Here is a 24,574-nt window from a genome sequence, read left to right on the forward strand (position 1 = left end):
AATCAAAGTGACAACTGATGCAATAGCACTCATTGTCCTTCTCAAAAACCACAAAGAAAGGAAAAGGAAGATAATAGATTGCAATGTACCGTTCATTGTAATTAGAGAGAGAGAGAACACAAGCACAGATATGATCAAAATGAGGAAGGAAATAGGACAAGCTTTTCTGTAACGAACAATCCCAGCAAATGCTATATCTATTTCAGAGGGGGAGAGGGAGGGACTATGACAACCCTAAATGTGAATGGCTCGATGTCGATTTGAATTCTGGTCCTTCTGAATATGAATCCAGTGTGCTAACTACAGTGTTCCCTGGTGCAGGGTGGAGTGGCTACGAGCCAGCACGGTGCAAACAGGCGACGGAGGCGAGGTGGGAGCCCGAGAGGTTCCAGGGAAAGGCAGCTGCAAATCTAACAAGTTCTTACATTGAGGCATCTCAGCTGCTCGATAGACTATCAGTGGCCAGCTGGCCACTGAATTCCACTGTGCTGGCTGCTCACATTCCACACAATACTGATGCGGCTTTTGCCCCGAGCGTTTGCAGCATGTTCTTGAGGATGCTGTGTGGCCCCGGCTGACACCCAGCTGAGTCACGGTAGGGGATGCCTACCATGTGAAGATGCCTAGTGTGGATACCTGCTGCACTCTGAGCAGTGGTCAGCCATGCTACTGGAGATGGCCTGGTGTAGTCCACTGCAAATTGGGACTAATTGTGGGGAGGGACTTAGTGTATAGAGCTGTTGTCCATCTGTGGCCTCAAACCAGTGACTTTTTATTGGCAGGTCCACGTGGTATCCTCATTTGGCAAAACCCTGTCGCCCCAATTCGGCTGCAAGACTAAGAATAAATCCATTACAAAAATTACTTGTACTTATTGTCAATAGCAGTGCACCATTCATTCATGCATATGCAGCACTATCAGTCACGTATCCAAAAAATCCACTGCCACTGTCAGTTTGGACAACTGCCTTGCCCTTTGCTGCATTAGTATATGCAGTACTGCTGAGTTCACTGTTTCAACAAGCTAACCTACATCAAAACACTGCACTGGCCTTGTTGAATTATTACAGTGACAACATCCCGAGCTCGCATGCTTTCATAGCTGTGGCAATGCACTGCTCAGATTTACTCTAATATGGCCATACATGAGAGTTGAGATAAACATGGGTATTTAAAAAAAAAAAATCCAACCCAGTGGGTCAAATTTAGTTTTTGTGGGTTTTATTGTTTTAGGGTCTTATAGCCCACCAATGACAAGGAAGTGAGAGTACGAGCTCAGTGTATGCAGGTATCGGGAACGAAATCGCCCACATCCTTTTCAAGGGAACCGTTCTGGCATTTACCTACATTTATTTGGAGAAATCACAGAAGTTTAAATTTCACACTGTGTCCCGGATGGTTCAGTGGTTACTGCACCTGTCTAGTATGCAGGAGAGCCCAGATTTGAGTCTCGGTCCAGTACACATTTTCGCTCATCGCCACCAATTCCACTTAACGTCCTGCGGCAGCTGATAGCAGTTATCCCCCTTCAATTTACATATAATTTTTCATAGCTGCAGATTCTGCACCGTGGTGTCTGTTCTTTTAGGTAAACATTATGCATTCACATATTTTGAGAATTTACACACACACACACACACACACACACACAGTGTTTCCTAACAGGAAACATAGGTAAGTGAAAAGAACTGGAGAATAATGTAAAATCACCACCACCACCACCACCACCTTGCATCTGTGACATACAATGAAGAGCCAAAGAAACTAGTACACTTGCCTAATATCGTGTGGAATGTGTGGTTCATCCATAAAGGAGACCAAGTATAGAATACTAGTACAACCCATTCTTGAGTACGCTCGAGTGTTTGGGATCCCCACCAGGTCGCATAAAAGGAAGCATCGAAGCAATTCACAGGCAGGTTGCTTGGTTTGTTACCAGTAGGTTCGATCAACAAATGATTATTACTAAGGTGCTTCGTGAACTGAAATGGAAATCCCTGGAGGGAAGACCACATTCTTTTCGTGAAATACTATTGAGAAAAGTCAGAGAATCAGCATTTGCTGCTGACTGAAGAATGATTCTACTGCCATCAATGTAGTACATTTTGCTTAAGGACCATGACAATAAGATAAGAGATATTGCAGTTCATATGGAGGCACGTAGACAGTTGCTTTTTCCCTTGCTCTATTTGCAAGTGGACAGGACAGGAAATGATTAGTGTTGGTACAAGGTACCTTCTGTCATGCACCATAAGATGGCTTGCCGAGTACATATGTAGACATAGAGCTTGAAAATTCACCTGAAAGTATGATGCTATGGTCATAGCCTTGAATCACTGACACAGAAGAGCAATACAGTATAATAAAATAAAATAAAAAATAAGAAATAGAACATGAGAATTATCACAAGAAGAAACACCTGACTCAGAACTGTTACACAGTGCAAAAGGGAATGGTAAATGGGAGGGTTGGGGGCATGGAAGGGTATGAGGGACTGGGGAAGGGATGGAGAAAGGGTAATGTTGTAAAATGGTAGTAACTCTACCAGATAACTCACCTTGTTTATGTCTCTGCAATCGATACCTGCTTGGGTCAATGCCTCTTCTATGGGGGCAGTGCACATTTTCACAGCTGCACTAATCAAATTTTCAAATCGTGCTCTTGTAACATTGTAGCTAAAGTCTGTTCCTTCACACAAAGACTCAATAAAACAATGAGCTGTACTCATTGTGGACAAAATGTGTTTGCACTGCTCTGCAGCATTGTACAATTTAGCCATAGCACGCCGACTATCATTTGGATCCAACTTCCATTTCCTGCAATAAGAAGAAAGTATTATGTTTAAATGGCCCACACATATTGAATAATGGTATCACTAGTCAGTCTTCCTTCTTTTATTAAAAAATTGGAAAGCAAACAGTTAAGGTTGTTATAGTAGTTTTTCACCACAACAACTGCTCAGTTTTTGATGTGTTCCCATAAGAAACTCTATAGTAGAATTAAGGGAACTGATAATTACATATCAAAAAGATAGATTACTACTCACCACATATGGGAGGTGCTTGGTGGCAAACAGGCACACTGAAAGAAGACTGTTTGACACTGTAAGCTAAAATACTAAGTCCTTCGTCAGATGTAGACAATCTCTCTCTCTCTCTCTCTCTCTCTCTCTCTCTCTCTCTCTCTCTCTCTCTCTCTCTCTCTCTCTCTCCTCCCCGCCCCCCCCTCCATCTACACACTATGGCCCAATGTCTCCACTGTTTAAAAATACACACACTTAGACTGTATCTCTTAATACATGGTGTTCTGCATTTATTGTAGCACCACAAAAGGCAGAGATGACAAAAGGGGGGGGGGGGGGGGGGGGGGGGGGAGGGGAGGGGGGGGAATGAAATGGCAAAACTTAATTGCGTGCTGGTTCACAGCCACCATAAGAGGCTCATACCAATTGATAAGACCCAATGATTTAACAGGATATTTAAGGTACCTAGATTAAAAGACAGCCAAGTCCATTTCTTTCGAACATGGACTTCCAAGCAGCATTAAAGCTTCCATAAAATGTGTACACGTTATTAAGTAAAACGCAATAATATCCTTCAAAATCAATGACGAGTCTATTCAAAAATAACGTCAAAATTGCACTTCAATGCAAAACGCCCAGCTTCAAAGACAATCGCTTCAAAAACTAGTCAACTAACTGTAAAGTTCTTACAAGTCCGTTATATAGGAGACCATGTTCATATAAGCAGACACCTGACTGCACATGAGCATGGAAGACAGTGTTGTTCGGAAGTGGATTTTCTTTAGTTTTGAGTCTAAATATCCTGATATCTGTGACCTGATTTTATATAGGTTACAAACAAATATTCTGTTATGGAATATCATTCATATAAGTGATAAAAACATTCTCTTCCCTGGAAACGGGAGGGGGGGCAGGCAATAGTGTATAGAACACTTGTGAGACCCATTATTGAGTACTGCTAGAGTGTTTGGGATCCACATCTGGATGGATTAAAGGAAGACATCAAAGAAATTCAAAAGCGTGTCGGTAGATTTGTTACCAGTAGGTTCAATCAACATGAAAGTATTGCAGAGATACTTCGTGAACCCACATGGTAATCCCCGGAGGAAAGCTGGCATTCTTTTCCCGAAACACTACTGAGAGAACTTAGAGAATCAGCATCTGCAGCCAACTGCAGAACAATTCTACTGCCACCAACATAGCATCACATATGGACTGCACAGACAATTTAAAAGAAATTAGGACTCGTATGGTAGCATATGAACAGTCATTTTCCCCTCACTCTGTTTGCAAGTGGAACAGGAAAGAAAATGACTAACATTCGTACAAGTTACCCTCTGTCAGGCACCATTAGGTGGCCTGCAGAGTATGTATGTAGATGCAGAACAGAGGAGGTTGCAAGGTATTATGTTATTTCTTTCTCAGTACAGGAAATTTTAATGACCAACATAATTTTTTAAATTTTCGTTTCTTCTAAAAATACCACGCAATGCCTGCTCCTAGCAGCTGACTATCTGAGCAATTTAGACAGAAGTCTGGCACTGAACATAATGTCGTGGCTTTGAAGGTGTCTTTCCTGTGGTGTTACCACACCATTGGCATTTGTAGCACCACATTAGATTGGGTACCTAAAGTTTTACTTTTAGTATAATAAATAAAACCTTGATGAGTTCTAGGATAGCCAACTGAATGTTACGGTGAAGGCAACAGTTCTCTACAGTTCACCATTCACTTACATCATCAAATTCCTCTCTTCTGTTATGCTTCCGATTCCCCACTACTTTTTCAGTTCAGCAGTGTCAATGTCCATGACGTCCCTGCAACTTACAAGGCCTTATGGTAGCTGAGGGTATCGTGTTTTTCTACTCCACAACAAAGACATTCTGACAAGATTGTGCCTTTCAACAATGATCAAAGTTCAATTTCCTGGTGCAGTTCCAGAGGGTTTTGGTGACTGCTAATGACCCACCCGTAACATGGAGATATTTCTTTCGTCTTAGTTCGGATCCACATGCATTCCCACAAACAGCTTGGGTTCTGTACATTCCACCCAGATAGAGGGCACTGACTGCCTATGTAGGTGTTATAAAACTACGGTGTGGCAGGTTCACCTGAGGTTACCACTAACGACCATTTCGCCTCAGTGGTCATCCATCCTATCAGCACACATCTATAAGGTCTTTTCTTCTCCTTCTTTTTTTTTTTTAGAGAGAGGGAGGACATCATGTTTCAATTGTCATAGCCATGTAGTGTACCAATTAAGTAAACCTGGCACAAATAATGCTGGGCAAGCCAGTAATCAACAGACTGCACAAAGAATGGCCTAGTTGATTGGTTTAAAAGAGTGAGGAAGGGACCAAACTATGAGGTCATCGGTCCACTGTTCCAAAGGAAACAATGCCACAAGGGTGAGAGTAAGACAATGAGACAAGACCAAACAGAATGAAAGGAAAAATGACAACGACTGAAGGTCAACACACTTAAATGGACAAAAGGGGACAAGAAAACCACAAAGACGCACAAAACAGGTAGAAGATCTTAAATCAAAAAAGCACGTTACCATGGCTGGCTGACAATGAGGATAAAAAGGAAAAGCCAGCCACTCTGCAACACATTAAAACCCCCACCCTGAAGGCACGAGGGTGGAGGACACACAGGGATGAAGGACATCTGCTAAAACTTGGAGAAAATGATAAAACACACCCTCAAGAATAAAATGTAAAACTAAAGCTGCTGTTGAGGCATTATTGCCCAACACTGAAGGTAGGGTGCTGGGAAGGTTAAAAGTCCGCTGCAGAGCGGCGGAAAGTGAGCAGTCCGGCAAGAGATGGACGACTGTCATTCGTGAGCCACAGTGACACTGAGGTGGGTCATCACGAAGGAGGAGGTAACCATGAGACAGCCACGTATGGCCAATGCGGAGCCGACAGAGAAACACAGAGTCCCTGTGAGAGGCACGCACAGAGGTCTTCCACACATTCGTAGTTTCCTTATGGGCACGCAGAGGCACGCACAGAGGTCTTCCACACATTCGTAGTTTCCTTATGGGCACGCAGAGGCACGCACAGAGGTCTTCCACACATTCGTAGTTTCCTCAAGGGCACGCAGCTTGCTGTGCGTACTGAGGTTATGCCATTCTGTCTCCCAAAGCCACAAAACCTTGCGGCGTAATACTGAGCTCAGATCAGTTTCAGAGAAGCCGATCTCCATAAGCGGTTTCTGCATAGCCCGTTTAGCCAACCTGTCGGCAAATTCATTGCCTGGGATTCCTACTTTACCTGGGGTCTGGACAAACACCACTGAATGACTGGACCATTCCAGGGCATAGACGGACTCCTGGATGGTCGCTACCAAAGGATGATGAGGGTAGCACTGGTCAGTAGCTTGTAGGCTGCTCAAGGAATCAGTACACAGGATAAATGACTCACTTGGGCATGAGTGGATGTGCTCAAGAGCACGAGATATGGCCGACAGCTCTGCAGTGAAAACACTGCAGCCATCACGCAAGGAATGCTGCTCTATATGTCCTCCGTGACCATAGGCAAAGCCAACATGACCATTAGCCATCGAGTCATCGGTGTAAACCACTTCGTGGCCCCGGTACGTGACGAGAATCGAAGCTGCAGCCTAGATGTACACGACTGAGGTGTTCGTGAATGAACCTCGAGTGTAGGTGGTGAAGGCAACAACTGAAGTTCAGACAGAAAGGTTTGAACACGAACTGCAAGTGTAAGCCCTGACCTGGGCCGCCGATGCAGGAGATGAACCGCCACGGGCAGGAAAAGGAGACCGAAATTCAGATGCGCAAGAGAACTACAAACGTATGCAATGTAACTGGAGAGCAACTGTGCGCGCCTAACCTGCAATGGAGGGACTCCGGCCTCCACCAGGACACTATTCACCAGACTCATCCTAAAAGCGTCTGTCACTAGGCAAACGCCACAGTGGTGCACTGGGTCGAGCAAACGCAATGCTGAGGGTGCAGCCGAACCATAAACCACACTCCCATACTCAAGGCGGGATTGAACAAGGGCTCTGTAGAGCTGCAGTAGCGTACAGCGATCTGCACCCCAATTGGTGTTGCTCAGGCAGCGAAGGGCATTGAGGTGCTGCCAGCATTTCTGCTTAAGATGACTGAGGTGAGAAAGCCAAGTCAATCGGGCGTCAAAAAACAGTTCTAAAAATCGATATGTCTCCACTACAGTGAGTGGATCGACATTAAGGTGAAGTTCTGGTTCCAGATGAACAATACAACACCAACAGAAGTGCATTATACACGACTTTGCGGCCGAAAACCGGAAACCGTGGGCTAGAGCCCATGACTGCGCCTTGTGGATGGCGCCCTGTAGGCACCACTCAGCAACACCAATACTGGTGGAACAGTGTGAAATTCAGAAATCGTCTGCATACAGAGACAGTGGGACGGATGGCCCTACAGCTGCTGCTACACCATTAATGGCCACTAAAAATAGAGATACACTCAATACGGAGCCCTGCAGGACCCCTCTCTCCTGGAAATGGGGCGAACTATGGGAGGCATCAACCTAGACACGGAAAGTATGAAGTGACAGGAAATTTTGGATAAAAAAAACAGGAGTGGGCCTCTGAGACCACACTTGTATAATGTGGCAAGGATATGATGTTGGCAGGTGGTGTCATATGCTTTTTGTAAATCAAACAAGATGGCACCTAGGTGTTGGCATCTGGAAAAGGCTGTTCAGATGGCAGACTCTTGGGACACAAGATTATCAGTGTTAGAGCAACCCTGGCGGAAGCCGCCCTGGCATGGAGTCAGTAGACCACGTGACTCCAGGAGCCAACACAACCACAGACACACCATACACTCCAGGAGCTTACAAAGAACATTGGTGAGGCTGATGGTCCGATAGCTATCCACTTCAAGCGGGTTTTTACCGAGTTTAAGCATCGGAATGATGGTGCTCTCCCACCACTGGGATGGAAAGACGAGACGCAACTGATCCGATTGAAGATGACAAGGAGATGTCACTTGTAGTCAGATGAGAGATGTTTAATCATCTGACCATGGATCTGATCTGGCCCAGGAGCTGTGTCAGAGCAATGTGCAAGGGCACTGAGGAGCTCCCACTATGTAAATGGGGCGTTATAGGGTTCACTGTGGGGTGTAGCGAACGAGAGGGCTTTCCTTTCCATCCACCGTTTAAGGGTGCAAAAGGAGGGGGGGGGGGGGGGGGGGTTAGATCGCCGAAGCAGAGCCTCAAGCATAGTGCTCAGCAATCGCGTTAGCGCCGGTTGACAACACACCATTGATGTTAATGCCAGGGACACCTGTTGGGATCTGGTACAAAAAAGACGTCTGATCTTCGTCCAGACTTGGGAAAGTGACGTACGGCATCCAATGGATGAGACTTATCTCTCCCAACACTCCTCCATCCGTAATTTGATAATCTGGCGAACGCCGACAAGGAGCCGCTTAAAGGCTATGAGGTGATCCAGGGAAGGGTGCCACTTATGCTGCTGTAGAGCTCGCTGATGCTCCTTAATTGCCTCAGTGACTTCTGTCAACCACCAAGGGGGCATCTAAAAGAGCGAGGGATTGCGTTTTCCTCTGCATTAACGACTGTTGTAGTCACCTGCTCAACCATCACACCCATGTTACCCTGTGGGGGAGAGTCAATGGTGCCCGCAGAGGTGAAAGTTTCCCAGTCCACCTTGTTTAAAAACCCATCTCGATAAGTGACCGTTGGCCTGATGCCAGGGCAGTGACAGGATGATGGGGAAGTGGTCACAACTGCACAGGTCGTCATGTGCTCTCCAGTGGATATATGGGAGACGTCCTGGGCTGCAAATGGATAAATCAATGGCTGAGTAACTACCATGAGCCACAATAAAATGTGTGGTGGCCCCAGTATTTACGAGGAAGAGGTCGAACTGAGACAGTAAAGCTTCGACATCACTGCCTTGGCCACTAACTACGGTGCCACCCCACAAGGGGTTATGGGTGTTAAAATATCCAAAAAGTAGGAAAGGTTTAGGGAGTTGATTAATCAGTGCAGCTAATACATTCAGGGGTATTGCACCATCTGGAGGAAGATATACATTGCAGACAGTTATTTCCTGTGTCGCCCTTATGCTGACGGCCACTGCTTCAAGAGGGGTTTCAAGGGGCATTGTTACACTACAGACTGAGTTTAGGACATAAATGCAAACTCCAGCTGACACACTATTATAGTTGCTACGGTTCCTGTAATATCCCTTATAGCCATGGAGGGATGGGGTCCGCACTGCCGGGAACCAGGTTTCCTGAAGTGCAATGTAGATAGCAGGTGTCAAGCTTAACAGTTGCCGTAGCTCAGCCAGGCGGTGGAAAAAGTCATCGTGATTCCACTGAAGGATGACATCATGAGACTGGGAAATCAGTACCCAGAACAATCACCTCTGGCCGTTATAACGGCCTTGATATGCCTGGGCATTAAGTCAAACAGAGCTTGGATGGCATGTACAGGTACAGCTGCCAATGCAGCTTCAACACAATACCATAGTTCATCAAGAGTAGTGACTGGTGTATTGTGACGAGCCAGTTGCTTGGCCACCATTGACCAGACGTTTTCAATTGATGAGAGATCTGGAGAATGTGCTGGCCAGGGCAGCAGTTGAACATTTTCTGTATCCAGAAAGGCCTGTACAGGACCTGCAACATGCGGTTGTGCATTATACTGCTGAAATGTAGGGTTTTGCAGGGATCGAATGAAGGGTAGAGCCACGGGTCGTAACACATCTGAGATGTAACGTCCACTGTTCAAAGTGCCGTCAATGCGAACAAGGGGTGACCGAGACTTGTAACCAATGGCAGCCCATACCATCACGCCGGGTGATACGCCAGTATGGCGATGACGAATACACGCTTCCAATGTGCTTTCAGCGTGATGTCGCCAAACACGGATGCGACCATCATGATGCTGTAAACAGAACCTGAATTCATTCGATAAAATGATGTTTTGCGATTCGTGCACCAAGGTTTGTCGTTGAGTACACATTCGCAGGCGCTCCAGTCTGTGATGCAGCGTCAAGGGTAACTGCAGTCATGGTCTCCGAGCTGATAGTCCATGCTGCTGCAAACGTCGTCGAACTGTTCATGCAGATGGTTGTCGTCTTGCAAACGTCCCCATCTGTTGACTCAGGGATCGAGACATGGCTGCATGATCCGTTACTGCCATGCGGATAAGATGCCTGTCTTCTCGATTGCTAGTGATATGAGGCCACTGGGATCCAGCACGGCGTTCCGTTTTACACTCCTGAACCCACCGATTCCATATTCTGCTCCATATTCTGCTAACAGTCATTGGATCTCGACCAACGCGAGCAGCAATGTAGTAATACGATAAACTGCAAGCACGATAGGCTACAATCCGACCTTTATCAAAGTCGGAAAAGTGATGGTAGGCATTTCTCCTCCTTACACGAGGCTTCACAACAACGTTTCACCAGGCAACGCCGGTCTACTGCTGTTTGTGTATGAGAAATTGGTTGGAAACTTTCCTCATGTCAGCACGTTGTAGGTGTCACCACCGGCGCCAACCTTGTGTGAATGCTCTGAAAAGCTTATCATTTGCATATCACAGCACCTTCTTCCTGTCAGTTGAATTTCGAGTCTGTAGCACGTCATCTTCGTGGTGTAGCAATTTTTATGGCCAGTACTGTAGGTCCTCAGCAGATGCGAGCATCTCCACCTCATCCCCAGATGCAGACCTTGTAGGTAGCGGTGGTGTGTGTGCCACCACAATTTCCTTGGTCATAGAGGTCTTCTTTTTGGACTTTTCTCTCTGCTCCTTGGGTCTCTCTGGCTGAGAGGGTTTCACTAATTCAATCTCCGGGACTCAGGATGATTGTGAAACCCTACAACCAGCTACTTTTGGGCACTTTGGCCACTGGCAGCATCATCTTTCCCACTAGCAGAAAGCTGGGAAGGGAGTGACCCAAGGGATCCCTTCCTGGCGAGAGGAGTCGAAGAAGACTTACACTTCTCCAGCTGAGAAGTGGGGCTGGTGTCCCCGATGGTTGGTGGGGCAGTGCTCCCGAGGTAGGCGATGCGGGAGCAACAGGAGGGAATTGCCCCCCCCACCAACGGGGCAGGCGTAGCCTTCTGGCTCCAAGAGTCGAGTGGAATTCATGGAACTGATGGAGCTACAACTGTTCTCATAGCGGCAGCGTGTGAGGTGGTCATAGCCACAGGATGTAGGCGCTCATATTTTCTCTTAGCCTCAGTCCAGGTCAGTCAGACCAGGGTCTCGTATACCATAATTTTCCTCTCTTTCTGTAAAATCCTGCGGTCTGGTGAGCAAGGTGAATGATGCTCACCCCAGTTGACACAGATGGGAGGCTGGGCACATGGAGTATTGGGATGTGATGGACATCCATAATCTCAACATGTGACGTTGGAAGTAGAGCGGGAAGACATATGGCCGAACTTCCAGCACTTAAAGCACCGCATCGGGACAGGGATATAGGGCTTTACATCACAGAGGGAGACCACCACCTTGACCTCCTTAGGCAATGTATCACCCTCGAAGACCAAGATGAAGGCACCGGTGGCAACCTGATTATCCCTCAGACCCCGGAGGACATGCCGGACGAAATGTACACCTCGCTGCTCTAAATTGGCGCACAGCTCATCTTCAGACAGTAAAAGAAGGCCTCTGTGGAATATAGTACCCTGCACCATATTTAAGCTCTTATGTGGTGTGATGGTAACAGAAACATCCCCCAACTTTTTACAAGTGAGTAAAGCCCATGACTGGGCAGAGGATGCTATTTTTATCAAGACTGACCCAGAACGCATTTTGGACAAGCCCTCCACCTCCCTAAACTTGTCCTGTAAATGCTCTACAAAAAACTGTGACTTCATCGAAACAAAGGAGTCCCCATCAGCTCTCTTACGTACGAGGTACCGGGGTGAATAAGGTTCGCTGCCATCCTTAGCCTGGCGTTCCCCCATGGTGTGGCCTGGGAGGGGAATGATTTAGGGTCAGAATTTCTTGCATTGTACTGAGACGTGGAACTCTTAGAGACTGCTGGTGGCTCATCACCGCCAAGTGATGATGTGGTACACTTCATTGCGCATCATCTGCCCCGATGCCACCTACTCTGACCAGGGGCCCTCCCCACGGGCGCCACCCAGCCACAGCAAAGGCCACCTGGCACGATGGCCATTGCCGGGAGTCCTGATGGCCCAGAGTGACAGGCATATCCTTGGCATATGTTGGGAGTTAACAGCGCAGGCATCAGCAGAGCCATCCCCGTTTTGTCAGGGGGCTACAACCAACAGGGTACATGGTGGCCCCACCACAACCGACTGGCTGCCATGCTGGATATGAGGTGCAAAATAAGTCCAGGGTCATCGTTGGTGCAGAAAGCGACACTGCACAGTGCTTCGTGGAAAACACATTCAGGAAGGTTCCTTGCCCAAGAGATGGAGGATGAGCTGGACTGCAATGCAACGGCAAGGAAGTGGGCTAAAGATCTCTATAGACAATGGACAGGATAAACCATGTAAGGCGCCCTTCCCCAATTCGCTCACTCTTTGGGAAAATTTTGAAAAATGGAGGTCAAACCCTACAGGGGACCACCCCATAGAGGCCGAAACGTATGAGACTCATTTTTGTCACCTCTTAGGACAGACAGGAATACCTCGGGCCTATTGTATTCCCTGGACCCGCAGGGGGGAGTGTGTGTAGTGATCGGCCACATACGGTAGGTCGATTAGAGCGCTAACTATCACTAGTAGCTGTTGTAACGTTCATACTGTAAGCAAAGACACATTTTTATCATAGCAGTTCATCAACACATTTCTTTATTCGTTTGAATTTTGTAAATGATAGAATGACGACGGAATAAGAGAGATAATAATTGGAAGTGTAAAACTATGTGAAATGGTGTGATTTACATTTAATATTTTAAAAATTACATTCAAATCCTCTGCTTTTAACTTCTTGTTATGCATATTAGAGTGCACAGGTAAAGGTGGCTGTCAGCAACAAATAAGACAAAGTAGATGAGTGTAGGCTTTCACAGAACACGAACGGGGGAAACTGGAGGACACTTCAGATTTGCATGTTCAAGATGATACATGTAAATAAAGTACAGCTATTAAGAAATGGAAAATGAGACTAAAATCATAAAATATGGATTTATGTGAGGATTAATGGTGTGAGTGGCCACGAAAACAAATCTGTTATACAATAGAGAGACTTTCATTGACAAAGAAACCATGTGATCACAAGGTGTGTAAAGATACTACTAAAGTGCACTGCTATAAATTAACATTATATGCAGCAAGACTATTTTCTAATACTCTTAATATGCTCCTTGTTGTTATTATTATGTATAAAACATTAACTCCAGCAGCTTACTCATGCAGAAATAATATATGAAAAGGAAGATTTGTTACATATATTAAGACAGAACACAAGTTCAAAAACATTAAGGCAAGTAGTTTTTGAAGTGATCAGCATACAGAGAAGTGTATCTGTGAATTATATAGATACCCACAAGGAAATTTTAAACTATTTATAAGGAATCTGGATTCCTTACTGTGCTATCTGTCAGGCAGCAGCAAGCAGTTAATGGTCTGTGGTGACTTCAATGCACATTTTCTAAAGGATCCTGATAGGAAAAATAGGGAACTTTATTTGGATCACACAATTTGATTCCAGTAATTAACTTTCCAACACAGATGGATAAAGACTGTAGGACCCTAATTGGTTTTAAAGCTCAAAGCCAGAAAAATACCGTTTACCCAGTAACAAATGCTCTCTCTGAACATGATGCACTGTTTGTTAGGATAAATTACCTAGTGCCTTACAGTATGGATACACTTAAGTGGAAATCAGAATAATTAATGCCTCCACAACAGGTGATTTTAAGAACAGCTTACAAGAGATAACCTGAGATGAAATTTATGCTGAACCAAATGCTAAATTAAATTTTATCTATTCCATGATAAATTCATTTAATTATTTGAAAATACCTTTCCATATATGCTAATTAGAAAGAATATTAAGTGGCCATATGAAAACCATGGATCACTACAGTGATTAAAATATCATCTTCAAGGAAAAGGAAAATGTACCTATTAGCAAGAACAAGTATTGATCCAGCTGTAGTTGCACACAACAAAACTACTCAAAATTACTAAGAAAAATTATTAAAAATTCAAGAAACCTTCACATCACGTCAGAAATCAGTAATTCTGACAACAGACTTGGGGCTTTATGGAATGCAGTGAAACGAGAGACAGGACAACGAGGCACAGGATATCACCACTACTGAACTGAATGGCAGTGATGTAATGATGAGTCACAGGTAGTAAGTACATTTAATAACTGGTAGAAAGTATAGCGACAAACAGTTAAAGGGGAAAATCACAGCAGTGTGTTGAAACTCTCATAAAATTCAATCATATGAATGTATTACCAACTTCTCCTTCTGAAATTCAGAAAATTATCCATACTCTTGAAAATAAAAGCTCATCTGGTTTAGATAGTGTTTCCAATACAATATTATAAAGTTTTGTTCCAATATAAAAAGCATGGTCTTATCTGAAATATGTGATGTATCACTAACATAACTCATTTTTCCAAAGAGGCTGAAATATTCTGTTGTTAAACCTCTCTTTAAGAAAGGTGATAAAAAGAGATGTCAGTTCAATAACTACTGACCAGCTTCACTGCTGACACCATTTTCCAAAATGTTTGAGAAAGTGATGTATTCTAGAATATTATCTCACCTTAGCAGCACTGATATCCTCAACAAACCACAGTTTGGGTTTCAGAAGAGTTGCTCTACTGAGAATGCCATTTACATATTCCCTTGCCAAATTTTACGAGCACTAAATAATAAAATAGCGCCATCTGGTATTTTCTGCAACTTATCTAAGGCATCTGATTATGTGAATCGCAGCATTCTCTTAGATAAATTGAAGTTTGGTGGGATTGATGGTATAACCAACCAATCAATGCCATAGCTACACAAAAGACTGCAGAATGTTGTACTTAGTAAGTCTTGCACTTAGAATCATTGTAAACCTTGGGGAGACAAATCAGTAAGGTGACATATTTTGCATACTTTAATTCAATAATGTCATATGGAATAATGTCCTAGGGTAACTCATCTTTCTTTTGTAAGTCTTCGTTGCTCAAAAATGTGGGCCCAGAATATTATGTAATGTTCACTCATGATCATCTTGAAGACATTTGTTTAACTCTAGCAATACCAACACATTTTTCCCGACAGTTGCCCTAAAAAACATTTTTTAAACAGAAATATTCATTATTTGTTCTTTACTTGCATCAACAACATACTTTTTAAATACATACTAATATGTAAGTAGGGTCCAGAACCTAAAAATATCTTTTACCAAACTCTTAGTAATATCAACGCACTTTCAGTAATGTGGGCTATCAATGAGTGCTACTTTAAGCCCGGCATAAAAATAATTTAAGAAATGGAAATTTCATCAAGATTTTTATTTACAACATACTACTTAAATAGTTACTGATGTGCAAGTATGGACCTAAACCTGAAAATATTTAGTATGACGTTCACTGGGAAAGTGACATCTAATCCTAAGATTTAAATTTTTGGGGTAAGTTTAACTGAAAATTTTAAAGCATTTGCAGAATCTGGTAGAAGAATTCATTAAAAATCTATAAATATTTCTTTTTTAATCTTAAAATATAAAGTAACTGACTAGATTACGATATTTTTATAAGGCGGACATTCCACCAGGACATGAGCAAATGTTTGCAAGGGAATGATACTGCCTACGGGTAAATTAAGAGGGATTTGGAAAAAAAAGAGAAGCAGCTGTATGAATATCATGAGCTTAGATGGAGAACCAGTACCAAGCAAATGGGGGAAAGCAGAAATGTGGAAGAAATATATAGATGAGCTATACAAGGGAAATTAAGTTGAAGGCAGTATTATAGAAAGGGGAAAAGGAAGTAGATGAAGATGAGATGGGAGCTATGATACTGCAAGGGTAATTTGACCTAGGACCAAAAGATCTATGCCAAAACAAGGCCCCTGAGGTACATTTTTATCAGTAACATCTGCTGATGTCCTTTGAGAACCAGTCATGACAAAACTACGCACCCTGGTGTGCAAAATATATGAGACAACAGGCAAAATACCTTCAAACTTCAAGAAGAATAATTCCAATTCCAAAGGAAGCAGTTGCTGACAGGTGTGACTATTACCAAAATATCAGTATAGTAATTCACGGTTGCAAAATACTGAAATTATTTACAAAAGGGAAAAACTGGTAGAAGCCAACACCAGGAAAGATTAATAGCAATTATAAGGGTTGAAGGGCATGAAAGGGAAGAAGTGATTGAGAAGGGAAAGAGACAGGGCTCTAGCCTATCCTTGGTGTTATTCAACTGGTACAATGAGCAAGCAGTGAAGGAAACCAAAGAAAAACTTAGAAATAGTGTTTACGGGTAATCATGCACAGGGCTCAAATTTATGTCACACACTGTCCGTTTTGCTATCAAGATGTAATTCCACTGTTTATGCCCTGGTTCCTTCTATCTTTAAATTTATATTTATCAACATTTACTTAGCAAATATTTGGTTACATATCCAGTTATTTTCTGAGCTAATATTTCCCATCATTTCAAAATGGTAAGGATCTGTAACAAGAGTTATGCTATCTTGGTTGATTAAATTGCCTTCCCAGTCTCTCATACATGCTTCTCTTATCTGGGCACAAGCAACCCATCCTAATGAATTTTTTGTACCAGTGCTAAATGGCCTTCCTTGTTGGCGGCTTCTTACCATACTTGGTTTTAAGCATCCATTGAACAGCTGTAGTACACTCGTTTTTGTCGAACTCCAACACACAGAAAACCTGCCACGTTTGCGACTAGCTCTGACTATCGGCAAATTACCAAACTACATGGTATACATGGAAAAAAACCTACAGGGTTTCTCTTCAAGACGACATGTATGATATCTGTACAATGTTTGGTTCTTACGCAATAAATAATTGAAAGTGTTCCCGGACTTTATGAACACCCTGTATTAAAGCTACACAGTTTTTCTCCATTACATTATCTCACATTATAATACATTTCACCATATAAATGCAACCTCGCATGGGTTTGCAATACTAGCATTGACAACTGCTATAGCCAATTTTCTGATCACATCCTAGTAATTAACAGTAAACCTCAGTGAAGATTCTTTAAAGAATCTAACACTCATGTATAAAACAGTTTCAGACTGTATGATTACTCTACAAACGAGTTAATGTGTTAAATATATTTGACATTAAACATGTAAGTGAGAAAAGTTTAGAAAAGATTTGAAATTACGTGTAAAGTTAGTTGGAAGTTGCTAAGTGCTCTCATTCTCAAATTCTGGGTGAATATAGCCTGGACAACTTGCACGCCCTGAGTTACACTGCCTCAAGATACGTACATCATTTCTAACTATAAGACTTTTATTACTGTGCCCGACTTTTAACATAAGATTTATACCTCTTAATGAGTAAATTATGACAGAATTTTAGTGTTTTAAATTTGGCCAATAATTAAATGAAATACTGAAAGTCAAATTTTTGTTGCCCTTGGAAGATATCAGATAGGCAATCTGTAACTGGAATCATGAACCATATGCCAAATAGTGGGTTAGATGTTTAGTAACACAGTTTACACAACAAACGTAAGACTATGAATACATCTCAATACTGTTTCAAATTGCATCATACATGTATTCTATTTCAAGGCAATTTATACTTTTCATCATCACTGAAAACTCATTAATAAACCCAAGACAATTTACTGTTCTTAATATTACTGTGTGGAGTGTAGCCATGTATGGAAGTGAAACGTGGACGATAAATAGTTCAGACAAGAAGAGAATAGAATAGAAGCTTTCGAAATGTGGTGCTACAGAAGAATGCTGAAGATTAGATGAGTAGATCACATATCTAATGAGGAGGTATTGAATAGAATTGGGGAGAAGAGGAGCTTGTGGCACAACTTGACTAGAAGAAGGGATCGATTGGTAGGACATGTTCTGAGACATCGAGGGATCACCAATTTAGTATTGGAGGGCAGTGTGGAGGGTAAAAATCGTAGAGGGAGACCAAGAGATGAATACACTAAGCAGATACAGAAGGATGTAGGTTGCAGTAGGTACTGGGAGATGAAGAAGCTTGCACAGGATAGAGTAGCATGGAGAGCTGCATCAAACCAGTCTCAGGACTGAAGACCACAACAACAACAACAACAATATTACTGTATTTCATACACCACTGGCAGTCTTCTGTAGTGTTTGGAAAAGAATTAACAGTAAAATATTATATTTTCAAAGGAGACAGGTGCAGTTTGCACATATTGTCAAAATGACCAACTACTACGAGCGGGACAACAATCATCACTACACATAATACAAAGTGTGATAAAAAAAGTAATGGGAATTTTATTTCGTGGGCTTCATACATCTGATCTTCAATTTCTTTCCTTTTTTCCTCTTGTTGATACACATGTTCCTGATATATGTTTGGGATTTTCAGCTGTTTTAAATATTTATTTTATTGTTCACAGTCGAAAAGGTTATACGTGTTTTCAGAGTCCCTGGAAAATGTTTTACTTTCGAAAAAGGTGGATCAAAGAATTTACACTAAATTTTAAACAATGGAAACTCCAGGCAGGAATATCCAACATAGGAAAAGATAGACTGCTACTTACTGTTAGTTGCAGACAGGCACAATTAAAAGATGCTTACAAATACGCTTTCAGCAACAGCCTTCATTGCAAAAAGAGACACACACTCCATTCATTCACACAAGCAAGCACACCTCATGAACTACTGACCGCCAACTCCGGCAGCTGGGGTCAGACCTAAGATGCTGGAGTTGGTGGTCATGTGTGCGTGAGGTGTGCTTGCTTGCGTGAATGAATGGTGTGCGTTTCTATTTTTCCAATGAAGGCCATTGCTAAAAGCTTATTTGAGTCTTTTAACTGTGCCTGTCTCCAATTTAGTGTGTTATCTTTACAGTAAGTAGCAATCTGTTTTCCCCACACTGTTGCACTAAATTTTGCTTGAAAAATTGAATAAAGTGTAGCACAACATTTGAAATACTGACTGTGGCTTTTGGCAACTCTCCTATGAGTAAGACAAGAATTTATGAGGGGTATGAACATTCCAAAGAGGGTTGAGAAGACAAAGACAGTAACTGTTCTGGATGCCCTAGCACATCATTACTTATAAAGTGGAAGTAGTAAAGAAAATGGCTCTGGAAAACCACCAAATCACCATCAGAGACGTTGCTGATGATGTCAGCGTATCCTTTGGCTCATGCCAAGTTTTTTTTTTTTTTTTGTGTGGGTGTTTTGGGAATTAAACGTGAACCAGCAGCAAAGTTTGCTCCAAAATCATGGAATTTTGACCAGAAACGTCGCCACCTAGACTTCACTCAGGAAATGCTGAACAAAGTTGACAACAATCCAGAACTTCTAAATAAGATTAAAACAGGTGACAAAACATGGGTATACGGGTATGACACCAACACCAAGACCCAATCATCCCAATGGAAACTGCCTGAAGAGCCAGGACTGAAAAAAATTCAACAAATTCGGTCACATGCCAAGGTTCTTCTCACTGTTTTCTTCAATGACAATTGGATAGTGCATCAAGAGTTCTTGTCTTATGGTTGTACAGTCAATAAGGAACACTACCTGTAAGTTAAGTGCTGTTTGCATGAAGCAGTCCTAAAAAAACCCTGCCAGAACTGTGGCAAAACTACTCGTGGAAATTGCACCACGATAATGCTCCCGTTCACATCTCAATGCTTGATCATGATTTTTTGGCAAAAGCCAAAAACGTTATGTCGCCTCAGCCACCATACTCACCAAACATGGCCAAATGCAACTTCTTCCTATACCTGAGGTCGATGAGAACAATGAGAGAACGTTGTTTTGCCACCCCTGATGAGATAAAAACAGAATCACTGAAGGAGCTGAACATCATAACGAAAAGTGAATTTCAGAAGCACTTCCAAGATTGGAAAAAGTGCTGGCGTAAGTGTATCATATCTGAGGGGGATTACTTTGAAGCAGATAAGGCTGATGATTATGAATAAACAAAGATTCTTTAGGAAAATAAAAATTTACATTACTTTTTGATCACAAATCTTACATAGGGTAATTATCAACAATATTACAATAACACAGTGTCAAGAAGAGAGACATCTTGTAATAACAGAGACCAATTGAACTCACTGGTGAAATATTTCGGCGAGGAAGTTGGCAAGTATTTCTGTGAACTTGTCCCCTCCGAAGTTTGCTTTATACACATGGCCTTTCACTGTGTACATTCCTGCACAGCACAATACAACTGTAACATCCATTGTAGCTCCCCCCAGGCGATAAACGAGGCACATCCTGCAGGAGGTATGTAATCATTACTCATAAATTATTTATAAATACAAATTATATAACTACAAACAATGTTATACTAAACAACGATTACTCAATTTCTGGATAAAAAACACAAAAAATTAAACCCAGTAATTATTTACAAAAACTGACTAATTTATATATGGGAGTATACAGGTTTGATTCCACATCCTACCATCCAAATTAAGGATTACACAAAATAACAAGGAGAATACATAAATTTTCTCACATGACATCTGTCCTCTAGGTTCTTGAAAGATGATGTCACCATTAAAACAACATATTTCATTATAACACAGTCCAAGCAGAAACAACTGAATAACACATGCACATATTTCTGTATGTGGTTTCTTTATTTTATCAGATAAAAAGGAAGAAATATAAAAGTTTAACATTTTGTCAACCCAGAACATTAGGAACAGAACATTAGCTCATGAGGAGATGTGAAGGAAATGGCACTGGAATCAAATTATTATTGCATTTCTTTGAAGTGAGAAGAGGAAATCACAGAAAACTTAAATTAAAATGGCCAGGTGGAGATTTGAACCTCACTCATCTTGAAAGTGAGTTCAGATTTTGGTTTGTTATATCAACTCAATTTGAAAAAATTTAAGAGAATCATTTGGTGATTACATTTCAATTATGTCCCTTTTTGCAGCTCTCTCTCTCTCTCTCTCTCTCTCTCTCTCTCTCTCTCTCTCTCAATAAAAGTCTGAAGCATCCACATACCTCACCACCATAAACACACTGAACAATGGATGCCCATACAGGACATGGGGATTTGCACCTAAATTATATTAGTATTTTTTCACACATCTATGTAGGTTTAAGATCATTATCAAAATCTATAACATCTACCACAGTCTCTGCAAACACACTTTGGTTTACATAGGTAACATAACCAAATATCTGCATTTTACAGTTCTGAAAAATTACACCCTGTTACTGAATTTTCCTTAGCATAAAATGCAAAAGAGACTGAGCCTCAGAATGTAGAACAGCTGTACAGCCGGTACTAGACTGTCTGCGATTCTAAACTGTTACTTCCGGAGCCAACTAAACCAAACAACCAGAAATGAATGAAGTCATCACCAGCCAATGGCACTGCCCGATAACTATGACCTGCTGCCTTTTCAGGGATTGGGATTCTGTTGTATAGGGGTAATTATAAGGAATGTTACTTACAACCAGTGAGGTGCCAGTATTGTAATTTGGCTGGGAATGACTTCCTATGCATGTGAGTGGTGCCAGCTGTGTGCAGCACAAGACGAAGCAATGGCCACAAAGTGCATCAGTGTTCTGAATAACACTGGGCTATTATCCTTCATAAGGAATAGTGTAGTTTGTTCTTGTAACCGTGCCTGTGTGTATTGTGGTTGATGCTTTCATTAGAGTGGTGTGTTAAGAGTTTGCACAAATGCCAAAAACAGAAACAATGACAATCCAGGAAATGGATGAACTCTTGGCAAGGCAGTTCGCCGAGCTAAAGGAGATAAATGAAGCTTTGCAAAGAGAGGGAGACTTTTAATAGCGAGAATGAGCATAAACAAGTGGACGTAGTGGAAGCAAAAGCTTTGGTTAGTTCACCTATCCCTTCTCTGGATCCTGTCACAGCTAATCTAGCAACTCCTTTTTCGGATAGGGCAACCGAGGATGTCTCAATGTTCAGTGATGACCTGGAAGCTGCCGCTAGGTTGGGCAGTTGGTCAGACAAGACATCCTTGGATGTGTCTAAATTACAGTTGGTTGTGATGCAAGCAGCATACATCAGTACCATCAAGTGCTGGATAAAGCACAGACATTTAAGCAGCTTAAGAAGGCCCACTAACCACGTTATCGCAAGCAGAATATTGCAACGCTTTTTTAGAGAACAGCTTAATGGGTTGTCTCAAAAGTGAAGTGAGTTGGTAGAGGCATTCATAGGTAGAATTAGGAAAATCAATGCTAACTTGTACGAGCTTACACAGAAAGTAGAAGCAGACAGAATTACTCCACAAGAAGAGGAGAACAGGAATCAGATGTGTTTTTAAGAGGACTTCCAGCAGACATGTCAAGGAGAGCGACAATGGAAAACCCGAAGGATTTTGCTGCCACCATTATGGCTGCTAAGCAAGTGGAAGAGATCAATATTGTGGCCTGAGGACAAGATAAGGGTTGTGTGTTTCTTTTTCCACACAAAGGTGAAATGCTACAGCTGTGGACCTATGGACCATGTTAAAAAGCAATGCAGAAAACTTCAGTGTTACAAATGTGGGTGGGTACTGACCTTCAGATGATGCGTGTTGCAGAGGTACTGGAATGCAATAACAAGATGGACATGTTGCACTATATTGTGCACTGAAGCCTGGTACATGTGAAGGAAATAGATGGGGATTGTATGGTTTTGGAAAGTGTGGATGATTTTAGCTCTGATAAGTTGAGCTTATAGATTGCAAACTTGGAGATCATGGACGAGTATAATCTGGGTAGGTCGTGTGAGGACCTTTGCCACAACCAGACCATCAACACAATTGCATTATGCGAGAAGGTAAAACAATTTGGAGGGAAGAGATAAGTCAACAATGAAAGTCTTGTTAATATGATTTGTCAACCTGTTCAATCCCGGTCAATCATTACCTGCAATACTGGTAACTTGCCATACCATACCAACGGTTAACAATGCTCTAGTGTATAAGAAGCCGTACAGGATACCTAGGCACCTATAACCTATACTGGAAGAATTTATTGATCAACTGCTGGCTGAGGGCAATACTGAATCAAGTTACAGTCCATGGGCAGCTATCATTGTAATAGTCCAGAAAATCATAGAATGGAACAAAAAAAGCATAGATTTTGCTGCATGAGCGGTGATGGACAGACATCCTGTACTAAATATAATGGAGATTAGAGAGAACTTAAGTCAATGTAAATACTTCACAATGTGTATGAGGAGTGGTTATCACTGTTGGAAGTGGTTCTGGAAGGGCGGCCAAAGACCACATTTACTGTCCCTTTGAGTCACTATCAATATTTTAGGCTGCCATTTGGTCTGAAGAATGTGCCAGCTATCTCGGAGGCTATTAGTATCCGATGGAGTGCTCAGAGGATTAAAATCAAGACTGTTTTTTATCTCAACAACATAATTGCATTTTCTAAGGATATGGAAGAGCACATGCAATGGTCAGAGGAATTCTTTAAGAGGCTAAATCCAGCACAGTTAACGCTCTGTAATGAGAGGAAGACGTGAATATTGACGCACGCCTAACTTCTGCAGAATGTGTTTTCTTACCACCACAAACTACATAGCAGTTTCAATCATTTTTATGGTTCTGTAATTAATAATGGGAATTCATTGAAGAGTTTGCCGAAATTGCTAAGCTATTGAATCATTTGTTGAAAAATGGTGTGGAATTTCCATAGTCAACTTTTAGACAGCATTTGAAAAATTGAAGGGAGCATTGACAACAAACCTGGTACTGATATTCCCAAACTATGAGGGACAATTTATTCTGTCATGTTTCACTAGGCATGGCCTCCACCTCAGAAGGTATGGGAAGGGGAAGCTGAAAAAGCTTATAGACGACAGTGTAGTGGGTGTTGGTAGGATCACTCATGGAAAAATTCCTGAAGTAATTGATGTTGAAGCTGCACCTATTTTAGAGTGAAGACAGCTGATATGTATACCTGCTAAAAGGAAGTCCCTCTAACTAAAGGCTTATATTCAGAGGAAGTCATGTTTCCAAGAAGAGAAGGAATTAGCATATTTCATCAAAATATAAAAGGAATTAGAGATAAAGTTAGTGAACTGCTTACAGATGTGATTCTGGAATTATTGGTATATTGGAGTACCACAAAATAATTTGACAATTCAGGGGCTTCCTTTACCAGGATACAGATTAGCTGGCCGTTTTTCAAGGAGTTCTTTGTGGGGTGGGGAAGTTGCTTCTTGTTGTTGTGGTCTTCAGTCCTGAGACTGGTTTGATGCAGCTCTCCGTGCTACTCTATCCTGTGCAAGCTTCTTCATCTCCCAGTACCTACTGCAACCTACATCCTTGTCAATCTGCTTAGTGTATTCATCTCTTGGTCTCCCTCTACGATTTTTACCCTCCACGCTGCCCTCCAATACTAA

General features: G+C 42.2%; 1 protein-coding gene across 1 annotated transcript in view; it reads right to left on the bottom strand.

Moving 5' to 3' along the window:
* LOC124555466 (heat shock 70 kDa protein 14-like) overlaps positions 1-24,574 on the bottom strand; it is a 201,466-nt gene that overhangs the window by 32,775 nt on the left and 144,117 nt on the right. Inside the window, exons 5-6 of the mRNA XM_047129389.1 lie at positions 20,290-20,451; positions 2,558-2,816 (exon numbers count right to left, since the gene is read on the bottom strand). Coding sequence (XP_046985345.1) covers positions 2,558-2,816; positions 20,290-20,451 — 421 coding nt within the window. The remainder of the gene's footprint in view (positions 1-2,557; positions 2,817-20,289; positions 20,452-24,574) is intronic.

Source organism: Schistocerca americana, chromosome X (genome assembly GCF_021461395.2).
Source record: "Schistocerca americana isolate TAMUIC-IGC-003095 chromosome X, iqSchAmer2.1, whole genome shotgun sequence".
In the NCBI taxonomy this organism is placed as follows: domain Eukaryota; kingdom Metazoa; phylum Arthropoda; class Insecta; order Orthoptera; family Acrididae; genus Schistocerca; species Schistocerca americana.